The sequence below is a fragment of the Citrus sinensis genome, chromosome 7 (genome assembly GCF_022201045.2).
Source record: "Citrus sinensis cultivar Valencia sweet orange chromosome 7, DVS_A1.0, whole genome shotgun sequence".
NCBI lineage: Eukaryota > Viridiplantae > Streptophyta > Magnoliopsida > Sapindales > Rutaceae > Citrus > Citrus sinensis.
Window position 1 is genome coordinate 17,342,145 of NC_068562.1, and position 22,189 is coordinate 17,364,333.

At 32.0% G+C, this 22,189-nt stretch overlaps 1 protein-coding gene and 2 long non-coding RNA genes across 4 annotated transcripts in view; 1 reads left to right on the forward strand and 2 right to left on the reverse strand.

The window, feature by feature from the left end:
• The window catches only part of LOC102611469 (LRR receptor-like serine/threonine-protein kinase FLS2), a 145,306-nt gene that overhangs the window by 45,871 nt on the left and 77,246 nt on the right, over positions 1 to 22,189 (reverse strand). Inside the window, exon 11 of the mRNA XM_052431602.1 lies at positions 319 to 678. Coding sequence (XP_052287562.1) covers positions 319 to 678 — 360 coding nt within the window. The remainder of the gene's footprint in view (positions 1 to 318; positions 679 to 22,189) is intronic.
• LOC127898948 (uncharacterized) lies at positions 8,741 to 11,442 on the forward strand. Its single transcript, XR_008050707.1, has 3 exons — positions 8,741 to 9,409; positions 9,982 to 10,045; positions 11,136 to 11,442. It is a non-coding gene; the product is annotated as an uncharacterized LOC127898948 (long non-coding RNA).
• Positions 17,002 to 20,209, reverse strand: LOC102622787 (uncharacterized). Of its 2 annotated transcripts, none has more exons than XR_008050704.1 (4): positions 19,235 to 20,209; positions 18,912 to 18,953; positions 18,735 to 18,825; positions 17,002 to 17,247 (listed from the first exon to the last, which is right to left on the reverse strand). It is a non-coding gene; the product is annotated as an uncharacterized LOC102622787 (long non-coding RNA). The 2 variants fall into 2 exon arrangements; XR_008050703.1 differs by having other exon boundaries at positions 19,354 to 20,200.

The window sequence follows — 22,189 nt, forward strand, 5'->3', positions numbered from 1 at the left end:
AGATAAAGTTTTTGAAGTGAAGATGGTTTCCCAAGTTGAGAAGGAATGATGCCTCTTAAGAAATCATTTGTTAGCGATGGCATCACCAACTATATAAAGATAAACAGTGATTTCATCTCAAATATTTTATGTTGATGTCACAAATGCATATTATTAGCAAAGACTACCTGACAAGTTATTATATGACAACTTCAAACTCGATAGAGAAGAAAGATTGAAGATTGATATTCAAGATATTCTAACTTATAAGATTGAGCATCACTGATTAAGGTAAAATATCACACGAGTGGGTATACCATAAACTATAATAAGACGCACCTCGGAGTCTGTTAAACTGAAGATCTAACTTTTCAAGCTTGGTCAAGTTACCGATTTCCTTTGGAATGGCTCCAGAGAAATTATTGAACTGCAAAACTAAGATTCGCAAATAGCTGCAATTTGCTAGATCGGAGGGTATTTCGCCATAAAACATATTTTTGGACAAATAAAGTTCTTCCAGAAAAGGAAAATTGTTGCAAAAATTTGCAGGGAGTTCACCAGATAGTCCATTGACACTCAAATCAAGAACTTGTAGACGAGGCATTTTGAATTTGAAAGAGGGAAAAGAACCAGAGAGTTGGTTATCACTGAGATCAAGCCATTGCAGCTGAAATAGATTTCCAGCGTAAGGAATGGTGCCTGTTTAAGAAATTGTTTATTAATAGACTATCTGCTATAACATAATTTACAAAATTTTGCATAATCTCATAGATTTCTAACAATTAACAAGATAATGCTAAATAGTGGACATGACATGACATGTCCCCATAAGAGAATTTATAATAGGAGATGTAAAATTACAAAGAAGACACATGTGCATGTCGTTAGGGAAGTTACCTGTCAAGTTATTAACTGACAAATCCAAGATCGATAGAGAAGAAAGATTGAAGATTGATGAAGGAATGGTTCCAGTTAAGAAATTATTTTGTAGCCATAACTCCTCTAATTCTGCAAGATTCCCGAGCTCCTCTGGAATTTCTCCTAAAAATCATGAGTAACATATGCGTTAACTGTTTTAACTTATTAACTGGTACTCAAAAAGAAAAAAAAGGAACTAAAAAAAAGTTTTTGCCTGAAGAGAGATAAAAAACAATTTACTCAATAGAATTAAATAATTATAGGCTGACAGGATTAATAAAAGTGAGACATTATTAATTTTCTTCAATGAATTAAACTCATTGATCATACCTTGGAGTTGGTTCCCTCGAAGATATAACCCGATAAGCTTTGTCACGTTGCCAATTTCTTTTGGTATGGTCCCAGAAAAATCATTAAGCGATAAAGATATGTTTCGCAGCCGTTTGCAGTTTGATAAAGTGAGTGGTATCTTGCCATGAAACATGTTACTTTTAAGAAATAGGGATTCCAAATTGGAAAGGTGATTGCAAAAATTTGGTGGGAGTTCGCCAAATAGTGTATTGTTTGTAAAACGAATAGAAAGTAAAGAAGACATGTTGAAGATAGAGGCGGGAATGGAACCCGAAAACCAATTAAAACTGAGATCAAGTGTTTGAAGAGACGAGAGATTCCCAAGTTCAGAAGGGATAGTGCCTGTGAGATTTAACCCAGATATATTCAAGGCTGTGACTCTATGAGTACGGACATCACAAGTGACGCCCGTCCAATTACAGACAGAGCTACTTGTGTTCCAATTTCTAGCCAAGAAATTGGCTGGATCCTCAGTTACATGACCTTTCAGGGAAAGAAGGGCTTGTTGGTCTGTGGTAATACTTGTAGTGTTGGCTGATGCAATCATGAAGGAAAGAATCAAGCAATGGAATAAGAGAAATCTGATCATCATCCGGGCAGAAGGAATTTTTTCCATGAGACTAGAATATTTAGATTGTAAGTGTGTGCTTAATTGGATTGATAATGCAAGAACGCTCATAGCTGCTTCCAAGTATATATAATGAAACCGAAATTTCGAAGAAGCAGCAAGAAAAAAAATAGAGGAGTGAAAAGACTATACTCATAACTTGTCGAAAGGTGCAAAATTTTATGTGGACCTGCTGCGTCAAGCCAATCCTTCAGGTCGACACTCAGGAACACTAGATATTTCATAATCGTAAATCGTAATTAGTGATTGTGGTGAGTTTTGTTTCCCTTTATAATCATCCTATTAAATTATTTCCTATGATTAGACTTCTAACCTCATAACTTTTATACAAATTCCTAATGATGAATTTCGTAATCTCGTGAGTTTGGAGCAAATATGGTTAAAGGATATAATATTAAGTTTTAATATTTGCAGATCCAAGAAAAGATTATTACTTTACTTAAATAGATAAATTTACAAAGTTAAATTCTTACATTATGTAGGAAGAGGAGTGGTTTTTTTATTTTAAAAAATCCTTTTTAAATGTGATTTCGATAGTTTTATCGCAAAATAGTTCTACTCACTAAAAACAAAAATTCTTCTCCATATTAGAGTAACTGGACATATAATGCTCCTAGAAACTCAAATTTTTAGATAAGTTAAAATTTATATTTCTATATTTTTTTTTCTGAATTTGAGATAATTTACTATTCGTGAAAAAAATTATACAAACCGGTGATGTCACTCTCATCAAAATATTGGTCGTCTGGTAAAAATGTTCTTCGCGGGTCCACTCAGAATCACTAGATATTTTCCTCTCTTCTTATTATGTGGATCCAATCAAAACTTTCCGCTTTTGGGATTCAGCCATTGGATTTAATGAAAAAGCTGTTCAATGGCAAGAGCTTTGTTTATTAGGTTTTTAAGATTACCCTGTTATTTGATTAAAAAAAACTGTAAAATATGGTTTAGTTCTTATATTTTAATTTAAGAGTTTATTTAATTTTTATATTTTGAAAAATACTTCTCTTATTAAATATGAGGTTCCAACCTTTAATATTTTCTTTTTAATAATAATACCTTACAATAACAATCTTGGAGTTATTAATGAAAAAGGTTTATTCATCAAATTAGCCTAAAGAATTAAAAATTAATGTAAATTTTTATGCTATTATTTTAAATTTTTATATACAATTATTAGTAAGATTATTGCAATGATATTAAATATTACTTTCAGTTAGTTGATATTAATTTTTTTAAAATATTTATTTGTCAAATTCTAGTTAAAGTACAATAAAATACTATTTCTTTCATACTGATATTTATTGATTAATTTGGTAATTAATAATTAGTTAACTTGCTATTAAATTTTTTTAGATAAATTAATTAATATTAAGAATATTGTTGATAGGGTAGCATTATAAAGGTAAAGAAAAAGTAAAGATAATAATATAATATATTTAATACTAATAGTATATTGAAGTACTTTTTAAAATATAAGAATTAAATGAGTATTTAAATCAAAATACAAAAAGTAAACAAGCATTTACTTGATAAAAAATCACAAAAGTTGAATGTTTCAAAATCTTGACACCCAAGACTTATCTATTAAAAGAGGTCATGAGAATTAAAACTTAGATGAAACAATGCCGTAACGTTATCACAGAGACGTGCTGAGATTTTCCTATTTTTAAATTTAAATTTGACACGCATAAGAGATAGCGATGGTGAGAGTGGGACTGCTCACTTGGAATTTAAATTTAATTGCACGGTCCCATTCTCTCTCTGATATTTTTCGCATTCTCTTTCATGAAGAATAAATTAGCGGCCCATTGAATAGTGTTTATGCGTGCTTTATGGGTTATAACATTTTTGTCGATCCTTGGAGAATCCTTGAAATGAAGACAATCGGGTAATGACTAATTAAGTATTTATGATGAAACCTAAATTTCTCTCCACGTGAAAGAGAAAAATCAGAAAATAGAGGAGAGAAATTAAAGCGAGAAAAGATTCCTCTCCACGTGACAACAAACGTTGAAATGTTTTTGCTCTTCGTTTGATGCTTCGAGGATTCACAGGTGCCGATAAGTCCAACAAAATTCCGCGGCTTGAATAGTATTTGTTAGTGGCACTCGTTTCTGATCTTTTAACTTGAATTAAATTTTGTCGATCTCGCTGCAAAAATGATCTTCCAAGATGAAGAAATCAGTGGCCCATCCGTTAATTGTGCGTGATTTATGGGTTATAACATTTTTGTCAATAGTCAACCCAACTCAGAAATTACGTGTTGCGAAGTCAATGAAAGAGAAGACAGAAGTCAGTGAAAGCAAAGACAGCAAGACATTGACTAATCATAATATGGTGGGACACTTAAGTATCATTTGGGATTAAAGTAGAAATTTAATAAATTTCTTATTTCATAATTCTTTATAAAAATAATATTTAATAAATTTTGTAAAAATTATTTATTTCATAATTTTTTTGTATTTTACTACAGTTTTTAAAAACAAGTTGAGATTTACTTTTCAAAAGTAACTTAAAATAAGCCACCACAATTTTTCAAAGTTTATGTTATAACATTAATAATTTAACAAAAAAGATAATTATGTTTTATTTTTTCATACACTTTAATACATAAGTTATTAGTATCATAGTACCACCACAATTTACTATCGCAACTAATTTGAGTTTTCTCCAGTATCAAAATTTTGATTTAGTAAGTTCATATTTTTTTATATTTTAATATTATTTTCTATTATAAAACTAATGAGACTTATACATGATTACACAAATTTTTTTAAACAATGAACAAGTTCATGTGAAATTTAAACATAAGTCTTAAAATCAAATTCATGACTATAATTTTTAACGTTCAATCTATTTATATTTTTTCTATAGTCACGGTATTCATTGCAACAAGTTGATTCTCTGCTTTTAAGAGTCTTGTTACAATTTCCTTTGCATTGATTCTCTGCTTTGGTGATTCCACAGTAACGCTCTATAGCGAAATTGAAGACAAATGACATGAACTTAGCAATTTTGCACCAACAACTTCCATAATTGAATTGGGTAGCATATCATTAATCCAATGCTTTAATGTCATTTTTCCATGAAAAATTTCATATGTGGGTTTCTTCCCAATGAATGTTTCCATTATCATTATCCCAAAACTCTAAACATCCCCATTTGTGGATGCCTATCCTTCTCTTCCATACTCTATGGATTTCAACAATTACATGGTAAAATAAAATAATTAACAATAACATGCTCAAATGAAGATCGTAAAAATAAATAACATATCATAAACTATTAAAGAAATAAAAAATTTAATGTAGAACAAACTCGGTGGTGGCAAGTGTTTGTGTTTGAGTCAATGATTGATCTTCTCTGAGTAAGAGCTTTGCCATGCCAAAATCACTCAAATGAGCAACCATATTATTGTCTAGCAAAACATTACTCGACTTTAAATCACAATGTATTATAGGTGCTGAATGACCAAAGTATAGGTATACCACAACTGATGCAACATCTATCATTATGTTTAATCTTTGAAAAATATCCAAAATGTAGTTGCTTGTATACAAACACTTACCCAGATTTCCATGAGGCATGTATTCTAATACCAATGCCTTAAAATCATCATTTGAACAACTTCTAATGATTTTGATAAGGTTTTGATGGTGAATACTTTTCATCATATTGCATTCAACATTAAGATTCTTAAATGCTCCTCCATATTGCAAGTTAAAAACCTTCACTACAACCTCCATCCCATCTTGAATTCGTGTCTTGTAAATAGAGTCAAAACCTCCTCTGCCGATTAGATTGTTTTAATTAAATCCATTGTATTATTGAATCCATTTATTGCCTTAAGGCTGTATATATGTATATTTTTTAACTTTGCTTTGAACTCATCTCGTGCCATTGAGATTTTGACTTTCTTCTGTTTATTGCTACCATTTTGAAATTAAACAATTGATTCAATTGATCAACTTATTAATAATCGATCAACTTAATTTTATTTAATTGATCAACCTAGTTTTCTTTCATTAACGTTTTATAGCATGATTCATTCGTGATATATATTTACAACATTTTTTTTATGTTTCCTTTGCTTCAATTCACTCATAATAAATCTTAAAATCATTATCAACCATCGTGATTTAACTATAATAGTCTGAAAACAATTTGAAAAAAAATATAACTCTATGGATAATTCAATTTTAAGGGTATTATCAGACAAATCATTGCACTAACAATTTTGATTGTTTGCTTGCAAAAGTAAAATATGCATTTGTATAACTGGTTTTGCAATAAGAAAAAATGTTAAAAGGTACCCCAATTTTTTCTTTCAAGTTTCAAGTTAATTATATGGTTGCTAAGTGAATTAAGAAAGTAACCTCATTGGCCTCTCTTATAATATGGATGTCTTTTGAATTATCTTAATTTAGAATTTATTGACATACACTAATTGATAATTAACTTTTTTGTTCTCATAAGTGATCTTCTTCTTTATGCTTCACCAATGGTGACAACATTTTAAATCAATGAGATATTCATTATATTAGCAGAAATTACGAGGGATCTCAACGAGAATATTAGAATAACCCCAAAATAATAAAAAGGATGATTGTGGCTTGAAGACTGGTTCTCGCCACAAGTTGGGCTGGTTTATGCTCAATCTACGGCCATAACATCCTAGAAAAAGTTGAATAAATAATATTTTGTGAGTTCTTGATGGAGCGAGAGTAGCGGAAGCAAAACTGATTGGGTAAGACAAAGCGGAAGTGGAATTGATAGGATAGAAAACACTAAATATCATTCTAATACTTGACCAAGCCAACATGATTAGGTTACGCTTTAATCGAAGCATGATTAGATATCATTTTAATCCAAACGACTCAATAAGATTTTTAATAACGTTTAAAGTGAGATTATATAACGTTTTAATCCAAACAACTCTACAAGAGATATTTTGATAGATAATTCCAGAGGAAATTATAAAAGAGGAAATTTTATTAAATAATTGAATCTGAAGTTGTGAAAATAATAACAAGACCTCTATATTTATAATAGAGTAAACCCATTTTCCTAAGTTAACTTAAAAAAAGGAAAACTAAATCGTAATTATAATGGAAATAAAATATACTTTCTCTAAGTTAACTAAATCTCATGCCTTAATTGACTCTAATAAAAATAGAAAGTTCTAAAATAATAAAATACCATAATTGACTCTAATTAAAATAGAAATCTTAGAATAATAAAATTCTAGAATCTTAAAATTTCTAAAATAACGTCCTACATTAGTTCTAGTTGATATTGTTAATTTTGCAGAAAATATTTTTTAAGATATTAAAATCTTCATAAATATTTTATAGACCTTTCCTCATTTAGGCCTTCTCGAAAAGCTAGAACTTACAATCAAACTTTTGCCCCATTATATAACATATGTTAGTAAAATTCATTTTTACAAATGATAATTCTATTCACCCCTTTCTTTATATTTTCTAAAAGATCTAAAATTTTACTCCCATACTTACGGAAAAATTCAAACCTTCCAATGATAGGCGATGGTGATGATGAGAGAGAAAGAAAAATAAAATAAAAATAATTAATAATATAAAATTTTTTAATTATAGTAATTTTAAAAATAAACATTTAATACCCATAGCTAAGACATCCTTGAGTTGGGTTGGGACCCCAGGCATGGTCATAGCAGGTATGAAACCTTTTCAATTGTTCGGTTCCTTAGTTAGCTCCTCAAACTTCAGAAAGTATACATTTCCGAGGAGGTTTCTTCACCTAAAACCAAATCAACTTATTTGAGCTCAACAAAAGTTTGTATCTCCCTCTAAGTAACATATATTTATATGGTCTCAACATACACCTAATATTGAAGTTCTTTTCAAAAGCATCACTTCATTCAATGAAAAGCACATTGGCCATAGTATTTGCCGTCTTTTACAAAGCGGGTACCATCAAGATCAACCACTACACCACTTTTTATGCTACTTGAAAGAAGATTATAAATATTTTAGAGTTCCACAAACTCTATAATATAGAAATTTAAATCAGTGCACTACACATAAATTTCGTACAGAACGAAGATTCAAACATCTCTATAAACACAAACTCTCAAGATGTTTTAGAGTTAAACAAAACTACCATTTCATGCCTAGAAAAAATGTAACAATTTTTCCCACCAGAGTGGTTAATACTCAATACGGATTTGCTTCAAGTCACCGGAGAGGCTTTTAGAGCAAATGCAACAATTTTGGGTTCTAAAATTTTGCTCTTTAAAGCGTTATTTTGGCTTAGTGTTTCAATTATCAAGAAGAGGTACAAAGATCAATGGCTCCTACTATCCTCGTTTTAGCTTAATATATATCTCTCATTTTAATAAATATGGTTGTTTCTTAAAAATTTAATTAAGATCATTGGCTTTGAGTTACTACTATAGGATTCCGAAAATGATCAGCAGCCTATTTCTTCTTCATCTTCAAAATCACCCAACAAACCAAAGTTTGTTCAAATTTAAATGTCCCTGCTATATTAGTACTAACGTTTGTCTTAAAATTTTGCTCGATTAATCCTTGACTTCAAAAGGAACAACGATCTTTTCCTATTCATAGTTCCTTTTTTTTTTAACTCATATTTTAATGAGTGGGTAAAATTGAGTTTTAAATTTTAATGTTGATAATCAAGCCAGCTTTTTTTTTTATTTACGATTAAGCCAACTTTTTTTAATTAGATTTGAAAAATTAGGAGAGTTTAGGATAGAAAAAAAAATTAAGAGAGAATCCTAATCTGTAATACCCCACACCCGATTATTTTTGACCCTTCACCTATATAAATTGAGCGCGATTAAACGCTCGGATAGTCGGATTTTTTTTTTCGTCACGGGTCCGGTATTAGCTTAATTTGTATTAAGCTTAAGTGGGAAAAAAAAAAAAGAAGAAAGAAGAGGAAGAAAAAGTCGGGTTTTATATATGGAAAAAGGGGGGAAACTGTTTTTGAAGAGAAATGAGAGAGAGAAGGCACGAGAGAGAGAGAGAGAGAAAGAGTTTGACCCGACATTGACCCGGATCCGACCGGAAACCCGCGACCTTGACACGATTGTATCTCCCGATTCCGGCCACCTCACCGGCCGAGCTTGGTATCGATCTGAAGCTTGGAAGCCGACCGTTATATCCCAGCTGTCCTCGTCGCCGGAAACCGACCAGAACGCCGGCGATTTGAGCTCGAAAACTCGCGGCCAAAACCCGTTTTCGCCGCCATCGATTTCGCCGGAGTTTGGGCACACTTCCAGCTGGGTTCTACTCCTCACGTCACCAGCATCATTTTCCGACCAACCTCGTCACCTGAAACGGCCGGATTGCCGGCGATCAACCACTTGGGAAGCTCGCGGTTTTGGAAGCTCGATTTGCCGCCGTTGCCGCGCGTGGGAGGTCACCGCCGGCACCATTGGACTCATCGTGGCTTTAAATTTCAGTTCTGAGCTTCACGTTGCTGTCGGATGAATTCCGGTGACCGTTGACCGGCAAGGGTATTTTGGTAATTTCACAGTCTAAGGGCAATTTTGTAATTTCAGATTTTGTGGGTATTTTGGTAATTGCTGTAATTGAGGATAAAGTTGGTAATTTATGATTTTGAGGTTAATTTGGTAATTTTGATATGAGGGTATTTTGGTAATATTGAATTCAAGGGCAATTTGGTAAATTCATAAACTTGAGGGTGAATCTGTAATTTGTGGAATCAATGGATAATTTGGTAATTTTAAGTTAGGGCAGTGAGGTAATTTGAGATTTCGAGGGTAATTCGGTAACTTAAGTTGTTAAGGACATTTTGGTAAATTTACACTCCGAGGGTAATTTCGTAATTTTTGACATTGTGGTTATTTATGTGATCTGAATTAAGGACAATTTGGTAATTGAAGATTCTGAGGATAATTTGGTAAAATAATGATGTTGGGGGCATTTTGGTAATTTTGGTATGTAGGGGTATTTCGGTAATTTTGTGCATGCGGGAATAGTTTATTTTTGATAGATATTCGTTTCGAGATTTATTATATAAAATTGGTTGTATTTCAAAGTTACGGAGAATGATTATGGCGTTTCCTTGATTAGGAGGATTCGCGAACGAGAATTTAACTCGCGGACGTTGTCGACACCGAGTCTGGACATTGTCACTGTGAGTGGAATATACAAAACCTATTTTCAAAGTACATGATGATTTTATGATACAGTGCAGTATGTTTTGATAAATAAGTGTTTAATGCTTCGATTTAATGATTTTCTAGAAAATTGATTTTTATTTATGTGTTGATATTTATTGTTATTGAGAATGAGTTTGATTAATGATTTTACTATCGATTTTGAGTAAATGCATGAGATTAGAATTGAGCAGATTTGAGATATGTTGAATAGAAAGAAAATGAGATTTCAGATGTGATTATATGTTTATGTACATGTGTATAAATGTTGTTTTTGAAATCATTAGACAGTACCCTTCCCTCCAGATACAGAGATACAGATATGAGATACATATCAGTTATTGAGATACAGTGATACAGATATGGGATACAGATCAGTTATTGAGATACAGAGATACAATGATACAGATATGGGATACAGATCAGTTATTGAGATACAGAGATACAGTGATACAGATATGAGAAACAGACAGTTGAGATACATGCCTTTGGGGCCCGTCTGAGTACACACAGAGGCTTTGGGCCGTGTACTTGGGCGCTTTTGTCCTTTGGGGACTAGATTATGCATGCATAGATATGATGAGATATGAGATAGTATTTCCCTATCTATCCGTGTAGCTCCGGGGCGTGACGTTACCCAGATAGTGCGTCATTGCCCGTCCGTTGAGGTCCGGATATGATAAGTTTTTTTCCCATCTATCCGTTGTAGCTCCGGAGCATGATGGTTCCCTGATTGCCCGTCCGTCGAGGTCCGGATATGATAAGATTAGTCCCCTGGGTACTTGTTTGATGATAGTTTTTGGTATTCAGTATTTGATATGATAAGTATTATGATTCCATCGATTTTATGCAGATTTATGTAATATAGTATTTCAGTGATTGATTTGACTTAAATAAGTTTATGTAAGTTCTTATGATATTTTGATGAAATTGATTTGAGAAATTGATTTGAGAAAGATTGAATCATTTTAAATAGATTTATTTATTTGTCAAAAATTACTATCCACTCACTGAGCTCACTGAGTTTTATACTCATCCCGTTTTTATTATATTTCCCCCCACCCACAGGAGATTTGCTGGTACATCAGTCGACCCAATAACGATAGTTAGATTTGAAATTGTGGCCACGTGATGGTGACAGGATGTCGTAGATTTAATTATTTTGATATTTGGGATATTGCGAATTGTATTTATTTATTATATTTTGTAATTAAGGATAATCATTGTATTTTAACATTAGAATGATTTTGGGTGGTATTTGGTATGTTGGCTTGAGAAGTCGGTTGTGGAGGATGGATGAATATTGAATTATTTTGGGAGTATTGTTTTATAAATTGCAGGTTGAGAATGTTTTATTTATAAGGGAGATTCTACCGAAATTTTTATAGTATTATTAGATTTCATAAATAGTATTGATTCGATTTTACGAGTTTAGATAGACTCGCCCTGGGGGAGTGCGGGGCGGGTCGTTTCATAATCCAACTTGGAGACTCATGTTCATAATTGTAGAGATTGTTCTGCTGCCTTCCACGTAGAAAAATATTTACTTGGATTGAGGCTAAGGATTTTTTTTCTTCTTAAAATATCTTTTATTTATTTATTTTTTAATCATAAGTTTGTGAGCAACATCTATAAATCACATTGGTGTTGGTGTTTGAACAAGTCATCTTTAGTTTAAAATTATAATATGAACCGATATCTAAAGGTCCGGCTTCTAAATTAAATAAAAGTTTATTCATAATTAACCCCCGGCGATGCCCAAAAACTCTATGAACAAATTATTATACAAGCAAGTTACTGCATAATTATATTTCTTATTCGTGGATAGCACTTGTAATAATTCAACTTGATTTTCTTTCAATGACGATTATAGCATGATTCAGTCATTCTATTCACGATAAATTTTTATTTTTTTCGTGTCCTTTTGCACCTTGGCATCAAAGCACAAAGTACAAGGGGCAATTGTTCGATATGATCTTCATCACCGGCATGGTTAACAGTAACATGGCCCAATAAGCAAGCCCAAGTGCAAAAGGACCAAAGGGCAGCCCAATATTGTTTCCGCTCTTGACATCCAGGAAATCAAGCAAGACTCAATAAAAACACATTTATTAAATATTATTTTTTATTTTAATTTCTCAAAAGAATTGATAACAAATAGCTAGGTTGAGGAGTATATGTGAATTACAAAAAATCATAATAATAATTATCTTCGTAAATTTACTGATAACATTTTCTAATTGAATAAGGGTATTTTCTAATTGCTATTCGGCTTGCACAATTATCTTCAACACTTTGTAGGCTTGGTTGCTTGGTCGTTTTGATTTGTAGACTTGTAATGGATTCAGAGATTTTTGTTCTTTGAATAGTGGGGTGTTCCTTTCGGGGAAAAAAGGAAAAAAAGAAAAAAAGAAAAATAGAGCGATGTTGGCTAAGCAACGTTGGTGATTGGTCTTTGAACATTCTTTGGTAGTTCGGGTGCTGAAAGCTCGATACTTTAAACACAGTTCTTTTCTTACCGCAAAGCATGGTCATAACCCTTATCTTATATCTGGTGAAGTCTTCTATGGGGGCATGGCGTTCTTGAACGAGGTATTTGGTGACATATTAAGTGTGGGTCACGCAACTCACAAGTGGATGTCTATCACGGCAATTGGATTCCACTGCTCAAATATTTTCGCGCAGTCTCTAGTGCTTCGTTTTGATACAAAAGTGTCTCCTTGTGCTGATGGATAGTAATCGTAGGAATAATGCTTTGTTGCGGAGTATTTTGTGCCGATGGATGTTGAATCCATTTTTTGAATTCATTTGCCTAGTACTCCAACGGCTAATGAGGTGTTACGACATTTTGCGAAGGATGGCATTTATACTGTTAAATAAGGTGTCTTATGTCTTTGGCTTGGGAGAATATGGATGTTGCGAAAAGTTCTAGTAGTTCTTCAAGGGATGGGAATAAGATCTGGCATTTAAATGTTGTTTGGAAGGCCAAATTCTTTTTGTGGCAGGGTTACATAGTTCTGTTTCATTTAGTTAACGGCTATTTGAATTGAAGAAAGGATTTGATGAATACAAACATAGGACAGTGCAGAGATCGAAACCAAACTTTATGTTAGTGTAAGGTGCCCAAAATCTTTTGCATCGCTGCACTGCTTAATTCAAAATGTTCTTACAAATGCCTTTGGCGATCGGTCACAATTTAATATATTACCCAATGGTGTTATGTGTCAAACTCCATTTTGAGATTTTTGTGTTGAACTATTCTTCTGTGGATATTTGGCAAATGGTTTTGAAGGTTTTTGACACTTTTGGAGGACTGATCTTGAATTCTTATGTCAATTATCATGCTTTATATGGGTTGAGTGGTTCTATAGGAATAGATATCAATTGTCACACACACACACGCACACACACAAATACACGCACACGCTTATGTTTGCAATGTTGTAAATATTTTACAACACTGATTTTATGTCATAACAAAGTTAAGTTTATAGTTTAATCACTACGGCTTCCATCAAAACAAAATCCTGAATCTGCTGCTGACTAAGAATGCTCGAGACTTTTTTTATTAAATGAGGTCCTGGGGATAAAATCTTAGGTGAAACAATCCCACAGGACCCGCACCGTCATCATATAGATGTGGTGAGATTTTCTGATTTTCAAATTTAAATTTGACAAACATGAGAGACAATGATGGTGGGACTGAAAATTTAAATTTAATTGGACGGTGCCATCCCTCTCTCATGTTTGTGAAAATTTAATTAATTAAATAGTTTAACATAAGTTTTTTTCAACAGCAAGACAATGTTTGTTTTAATGTAAAGTCAGTGTATTACGTCAAAGCGAGAAAGGATTTGCTATTGGTTTAATAATATGGTTTGACACTTAGCTGATTTATTATTGTGATAATTGTCTTATTTTTCTTAGTTACTTTGCGAATGTGATTAAACCGATTAAATTGGTTCTATTTAATTTAGTTTAGCATATACATAAATGTATCCCTATAGCAATCTCTACTGATAATACACTCGTAGATTGATCGGTCAAACTCTCGCAAATTTGTTAAAAAACTGAAGTAACAAAAATAAATTAGTCCGATCTATTGACTTGACAGGGCTGGAATGCAAACATTAGCATGGGGGTTCATATTTTTTTTTCCAGTAAATTTTTTTAATCTCTACAGTTTGAGTAAATAACAATGCAATTTATACCACACAGGTAAAAATAAGAGTAAATAACAATGCAATTTATACCACACAGGTAAAAATAATTTAAGAAAATTAATAATATGAAATATAAGAAAATTAATGATAAAATATGGTTATATTGGTTTGAATAAGAAAAATATTTTCGTATAAGAATTCCAATCTTATGCAATTTATACCGCAGGAGGAAAAATATATAATTAATTCAATCCAACTTATTCTGATTATTATTATTATTTTGAATATATAATAATTATTATTATATAGATGTGGAAAAATATATAATTAATATTGCCAGTGTCGCATACAGTTGCAAAGCTACAGCCTTGCATCTTGAACAACCTTCGGATAGTCTTGACTCTTGAATCCAAATACTCCGCTACACTTGAGTGTAGCCAATGAACCGTGGTCCTTCCTTAGCTATAATATGCAAGTTTTGTAACGGATAGACAAGATGAATTTAAGTGAAGTGAAAGCATAAAAAAAACATAACTACATAAATGAATCCCTTCATGATATGTTTAGAACAGAGTTTTATACAAGGAGCCGGTATAGTGTCGAGCTCTCAAAAGCTGTCTTTGGCTATCATTTGGCAGCTAAAGACCCGGTACAGTCCGTTTATTAACCGGTTGCACATTATTTTAAATTTAAAAAATTAAATAAAATAATATATTAATTTAGAAATTATAGAAAAAATATTAATAGTAAAAAATAAATAGAAAATAAAAGAAAGATATAATGTTGTCAAAATCAAGAAAAAATTTATATAATAAATTAAAAATGTTTGTTTCATATATTATATGTGATGTGTCATATTTAACATCAAAATTTTCTACATGTTTTGTTATTTTTCTCAACTTTGTTATTCTAAATAACCCAAAAAGTTTTTTTTCCCGCCCGTTTTATGTTTGACGTCCTTATTGCATGTTTGACCCCCGTTCTTACATCTTTCATGTGACTTGTTGCATGTTGACATGGTTTTCATGTTTAACCTCATATATTACATGTTTCTCCGCACTTGTTACATGTTTCACGTGGATTGTTGCATGTCTTAAATAAAGCCAAAAAATGAAAATTATCCCACGTATTTTATGTTTCACGCCTGCGTTGCATGTTTGATCTCCGTTATTGCATCTTTTATGTGAACTGTTACACGTTGACGTGGTTCTCATGTTTAACTTTATGCGTTGCATGTTTGACCTTAACTGTTGCATGTTTTACGTGACCTTTTTACACGTAAAAAATTTCCCACTCGTTTCACGTTTCACGTTCGTATATCTCCATTGTTGCATCTTTCACGTGAACTATTGCATGTTTCTCATCTTTAACCTCATCTGTTTCATGTTTGACCTTTGGTGTTGCAAGTTTTACTTGACCTTTTTACATGTAAATTTCATATTGCATGTTCATGTGGATTTTCGCATGTTTGAATAAAGCCAGAAATGAAAATTTTCTCGGCTGTTTCATGTTTCACGTTTGTGTTACATGTTTGATCTTCGTGTTGCATCTTTCACATTAACTGTTGCATGTTGATGTCGTTCTCATGTTTAACCCCATCTGTTGCATGTTTGACCCCATACGTTCCATGTTTCATGTGACCCTCTTACATGTAAATTTCATGTTGCATGTTTGATCTCATTTGTTGCATGTTTCACATGGATTGTTGCATATCTTGAATAAAGCCAAAAAATGAAAATTGTTCCACTCGTTTCATGTTTCACGTTCATGTTGCATGTTTGACTTCCGTCTTTGCATCTTTCAAGTGAATTTTTGCATGTTGATGTGGTTCTCATGTTTAACCTCATCTATTGCATGTTTGACATCAGATATTGCATATTTTACATGACCTTTTTAAATATAAATTTCATGTTATATGTTTGACCTCACTTGTTGCCTGTTTTACTTGAATTGTTCCATGTCTTGAATAAAGAGAAAAATTGAGAATAGGTGAGGAAGACAAAGTAACAGTGCATATAATCACTAAGTTGGCTAGCCAACTTATTTAACAATGAATCTAGCGGTTAACCACTTCCACTTCAGAGACACCCAACAATGAAACAGTTAGCCAATTGATTTAACGAAGAATTAAGCGGTTTATTGATTCCACTCCTGAAACACTCAACAATTAAGTGGTTAGTCGACTAATTTAACAAGGAATCAAGTGGTTAACTGCTTGCGTTCAAGAAAATAGCTAACAATGAAACAGTTAGCCAAATTGTTAAGCAAAGAATTAAGCAGTTAGCTGCTTCCACTCCAAAAACAACTAAGTATGAAACAGTTACTCAGCTTATTTCACAACAAATGAAACGGTTAACTAGTACAATGAATGTTTGATGTTGATATTTCATGTATCACATTGTCTAACACATGTATAAATATCATGTTGCATTTCAAAATTTCTTGACATTTCAAGTGATAATTTATAATCAAAATTATTTGTTTCATATTCTTTTTTATTATTAATTAATTAAGTTTAATTAAGCCCCATCTATTAAGAAAAAAATAAATGAAAATGTTGCTTTAGTGTTAAAATTATTTGATAATTTAAGTGATCATTATCACTCCAAGTAATAATTTATCATTTTAGTTATTATTTGTTTCATTATTTTGTAATTTGTTTAATTCTTCAAACGAAAATAACTATGATGACAATTTTAAATTACCAAATAACCTTCTTTTTTTTAGTGCAATTGGTAATTTGTAAATTTTTTATTTTAAAAATCAAATAATACATACAACACATTAATTATTTTGGATTAATTTCATCAGAGCTTGTAAATGAAACCCATAAACAAAGGCATCTCAAACTTTGTAATTACAAAAAAAAAAAAAAAAAAAAGCGTAAAGAAGAGAGTTGGCGGGTGCACGCCATGCGCGAATTAATTTTCACCATCATCTTCCACCATATGTCGTGAGCAGTGGAGGCTTTCCCTCCCCATTACCATTACAAAAAAAGTGTCGAAAAAGGTGTCGACCTGTGTCACACCCCCATCCAAGAAGTGAGCTAAAAATTATGAAACTCCAAAGCACTGTCTGAGCATAGCACACAAACTACTTCCAGCATCTCCATTAACAAAATATTTGAAAAAAGCAAGGCATGAGCTATTAGCCCATACACTTTTAAGCATAATGATTCTAATCACATCTCATTTAACCACGAGGCCATGAAAACATACTCAAAGATTCCAAAAGAAAATTGACATTTAAACACATAAGAATCAATCTTATGAATCCATCAATTTTGCAATCAAGCGAAAAAAATGTCAATCTCTGATCTATAAGACCAAACTTCAAAGTCTATAATTTCAATGATCAAATAACAAATGATGTACAAATAAAATTCATGGAAATCTATAGAAACCTTTGGCATTATTTTAGACCATGTAATAAGTACAGGCCTTGTTCAATAATCCCTTTAAATTATTGGGTTGGTTCAATTACCATACAAATTGGCAGATATAATCTAGACATGTAAAGCACCTAGAATATAACATCTTAGCTCAAATTTAGTTACATTTATTACTATTTCTATGACCCAATACAGAGTTACAGAAAACTGGTTTATTGGCAGGAAACACCAACAACCTAAGCTTCTGATTTTCTTTAAAAATTCAATACTATTCAGAATATTGTGAAAACTTCCAAAATATTATTAGACACAACATATAAAATTTTCAAGCCATTTGGACAACTCCATAATTGGTTCTCACAGGATTGAACTAAACAAATCAAAACTGCCTTTTTAATTCACACAAAAACAGCTGAGCTTTGGTGATTTATTAAAATTAAAATACTCAATATGTTGGGATGAAAATTCCCAGAACATAATTACACATATAACTTGATAACATATTAAAAGTTCAAGACATTCTGATATCATTAAGCTAATGTTTCATAAGATCAAACACAAGTGAATAGTTCTGTCAAGGGGTTTACGGCTAAAGTGGTGGAGTTTGAAAAATCATAAAAAACAAAAGAGAACCAGATGTTCAATTACCAAGGAACTTTCAACATTTAAAATACATTTAAAATAGACTTATCGAAGTTTAATATCTCAAAATTTTAGCTCTTGTTGACACCAATAGATTATTCGTTTATAACACCAAACATGGTACATACACAGTTTTTGATAAATTCCAACAGCAACTGACCAATTTGACAAATCCATTAAAAATCAACTATTAGTTCAATTCATTCCAAAATGTCCAGACTTGAAATATACAATCCGGCTTTTATTACTCAAAATTTGAAGCGAATCTAGCATCATTTAATCATATTTTGAAACAATCAAAGTTCTGATAACAGTCCAACAATCTTTAAATTTTCTGCAAAATCAATAAACTATTTTTTATCTTTTCAGTTCAATAATCAATTTTCTATCAAAATTAGACATGCAAAACCAACAACAACCTTACTTTTCAGTTTTGAGATAACAAAACATCAATTGCACCAAGTTAACTACCTAAATCACAAGCTTTAACTTCCTGGCCTCTTAATAAAGCTTTCTGTCACCTTCGCAAGTATTAACTTCAGTCCTCACATTACCAAAAAGCCTACCCAAAAAAAAAAAAAATGATAATCAATCACACTTCCATTAAACAAAGTCATAAGAGCTTATTTAAAAATTGAGGCGTTTCACCTCTTAACGAATAGCTCAACTCCAAACTTCCAATCTATAGCACTACATAATTGAAACATACCACCACCGATCAACAAATAACCCAAAAAATTGCTAAGACTTTCAATTAAAAATAAAAGCTGGTGATTATATAGCATCAATAGATAGAATTAAATCATCAAGCAACAGTATATGATGGTGAGTCTCTAGAAACATCAATAAAAATTTCTAAAAAACGGCAAAAAACAGCTTAAAAATGATATAATGAATATCAACACATATAAAATAAGATTGGTCAAAAAAATAAAAATAAAAGAAAAAAAGCTGAATAGGTAAATCTTTACCAAATTAGTGAGCACCCATCTTTAGGATTCCGAACAATGATTGCAGATCTCAAAACAAGCAAACAACACCAAAAACCAAACAAGAAAAAAAAATAGTATATCAAGAGAAAAAAATTAACTTGTTTTGAGGGTTTTCGCTGGTGGCTTCAGGAAGCCCACGCGGCCACGATTTCGGCCAAAGCTAGGATGACGGCAGTGAAGGTTGAAGAACTGATGGTATAGTCAATGGTGCGACAGAAATAATGGTGGGCGGTTGGAAACGCAGCAACAGACGTGATACCAACTTTGCCTCTCCCTAGCTCTCGTATACAAACCAAATACTAGGGTAGATGACTCCGATTGGTTGATTAGTGTGAGAGAGAAAATGGATTTGATTTTAGGTAATGAGCAAAGAAATCAGATGATAGAAATTATGGATTTCAAAGAGGGAAGAAATTTAGGGATTCCCCTTTTAAGAAAGCGAAGAAATCAGATTGGCGAGAGTGGGGCCGGGGCGGTTAAATGGATGAGAGAAATTATGGATTTCAAATGAATGAGAAATCTGATGGTATAAAATGTTTATTAATATATACTTGAGAACCAACATCTCAAGTTCAATCGAACGGTTTGATTTCAATTTTCAATATGGTGTCCGGGCTTAGTGCCCGGCATTGTAGCTTTAACCCTTATACAACTGATAATATATAAGAACTTGTATTGGTGAATTTACAGACATAATAAATTAGGTGTAAAATCTATAATGTACTTCTAGTAAACGACAACTTTATGGAGCAATAATCCTAGTTTTCTTTTCTAATTTTATGAGCAAGTAAAACTCGTTATATTTTGCTTCATTAAAAAAGAATAGTAAATGGCTTGCCTAGCTTTGAGCAAAGTATTTAGATCATTTGATATGTAATAGGTGCCATTTCTCAATCTACCAGCTTTGATATTGACAAAATGTAGTACACGCATAAGCTGATTATAGTAAACAATTTGGCAAGAGTTCTCTATAGAAAATTAATGGGGACAAATGACCTTAGAAATTGAATAAGATGCTGCAAATTGACCAAGTGACAAATCCGTTCCCATCCGAACCATAGCTAATTTAGAATGAATATTTGAAAATAAGAGAAGGCAGGACACATGTGGGCACAGCAACCGAGGAAAGCAGACCTAGCGTTGGCATGAATTAAAAGTTAGATAATACTCTTACACACTATTTTTGAAGGCATTCATGGCAAAGATTATAATTCACTACCAGTGAAAGAAAAGAAAATCAATTTGATTGTCTCATACGTCTAGCTCTTCAACATTTTAAAGCAACGAGCATCTAAATTTTAAGAAACCCATTACAATTTCCTTTGCATTGATTCTCTGCTTTGGTGATTCTACAATACACTCTATAGCTAAATTGAAGACAAATGACACACGTTACTCTTTGGTCATAAAATGTTTGTCTTCCCAAGTTAGTAGATTTGCATCAACAACTGTCGTAACTGAAATGAGTAGTGAATCACTAACCCAATACTTTAATCTCATTTTCTCCTGAAAAAATTTCATCTGTGAGTTCAGTGTAATATATGTTCTTTTCTAATTTTATGCGCAACTAAGAATATCATTTTAAAAGGAATTGTAAATAGTTTCCCTAGTTTGAGCAAAGTATTTAGGTCATCTGACATATAATAAGGTCCATTTCTCAATCTACCAGCTTTGGTTTTCATGAAATGCGATGTATGCATAAACTGATGGGTATATAACTAAATGCACTGAAATTTTCAATCCTTCTAAATCCTACAAAATATTCATAGTTTTTCACACATGAAGCAAAAGAACAATAATTAAATCACACTGACCTGATTATAACAAATGAAAGTCTAGATTTTCCCTATAGAAAAAATATAAATATAATTAAACCTAAACAAATGGTATAAATCTCTAAGGAAAATTAAAGGGACTCAAATTGCACAATAACAAATCACCTTAGAAGTTGAATAAGATGCAGCAAACTGACCAAGTGTCAAATCTGTTCCCTTCCGAATCATAGATAATTTGGAATGAAGGAATATTTAAAAGTGAGAGAAGGTAGGATACAAGCGGGCACAGCAACCAAGGAAAGCAGACCTAGCATTGGCACAAATTAAAAGTTAGACAATACCCATACACACAATTATTGGAGCTATTCATTGCAAAGATTATAAATCATTACCAGTGAAAGAAAAGAAAATCAATTTGAGTGTCACATGCGTCTACCCTCAACATTTTTAAGCAATGAATCTCTAATTTGTAAGAGTCTTCTTACAATTTCTTTTACATTGATTCTCTCCCATGGTGATTCTACTGTACACTTCATAGCTAAATTGAAGACAAATGACACACATTGTTCTTTAGTCATAAAATGTTTGTCCTCCTGACTTAATAGATTTGCATCAACAACTTCCATAACTGAAATGGGTAGCAAGTCATTAACCCAACGCTTTAATGTCATTTCTCCAGAAAAAATTTCATCTGTGGGTTTCTTCCGGGTAAATGTTTCTATTAACATAATTCCAAAGCTGTAAACATCCCCATTTGTAGATACTCTTCCTTCTCTTCCGTACTCTATGAATTGCAACAGTTACATAGTAAGATAATATAATTCATAATAGTATGCGCAAATGAAGATCCAAATAAATAGAAAACATATCAGAAAGTATTAAGGAAATAAAAAATATTTATTATGTAACGAACCTGGTGCCATATAGCCTATGGTGGCAAGTGTTTGTGTCTGAGTCAAAGATTGATCTTCTTTGAGTAAGGGCTTTGCCATGCCAAAATCACTCAAATGAGCAACCATATTATCATCTAACAATACATTGCTGGGCTTTAAGTCACAGTGAATTATTGGGACTGAATAACCAAAGTGCAGATATTCCAAAGCTGATGCAACATCTATCATTATGTTCAATCTTTGAAAAATATCCAAAATGTTGGTGC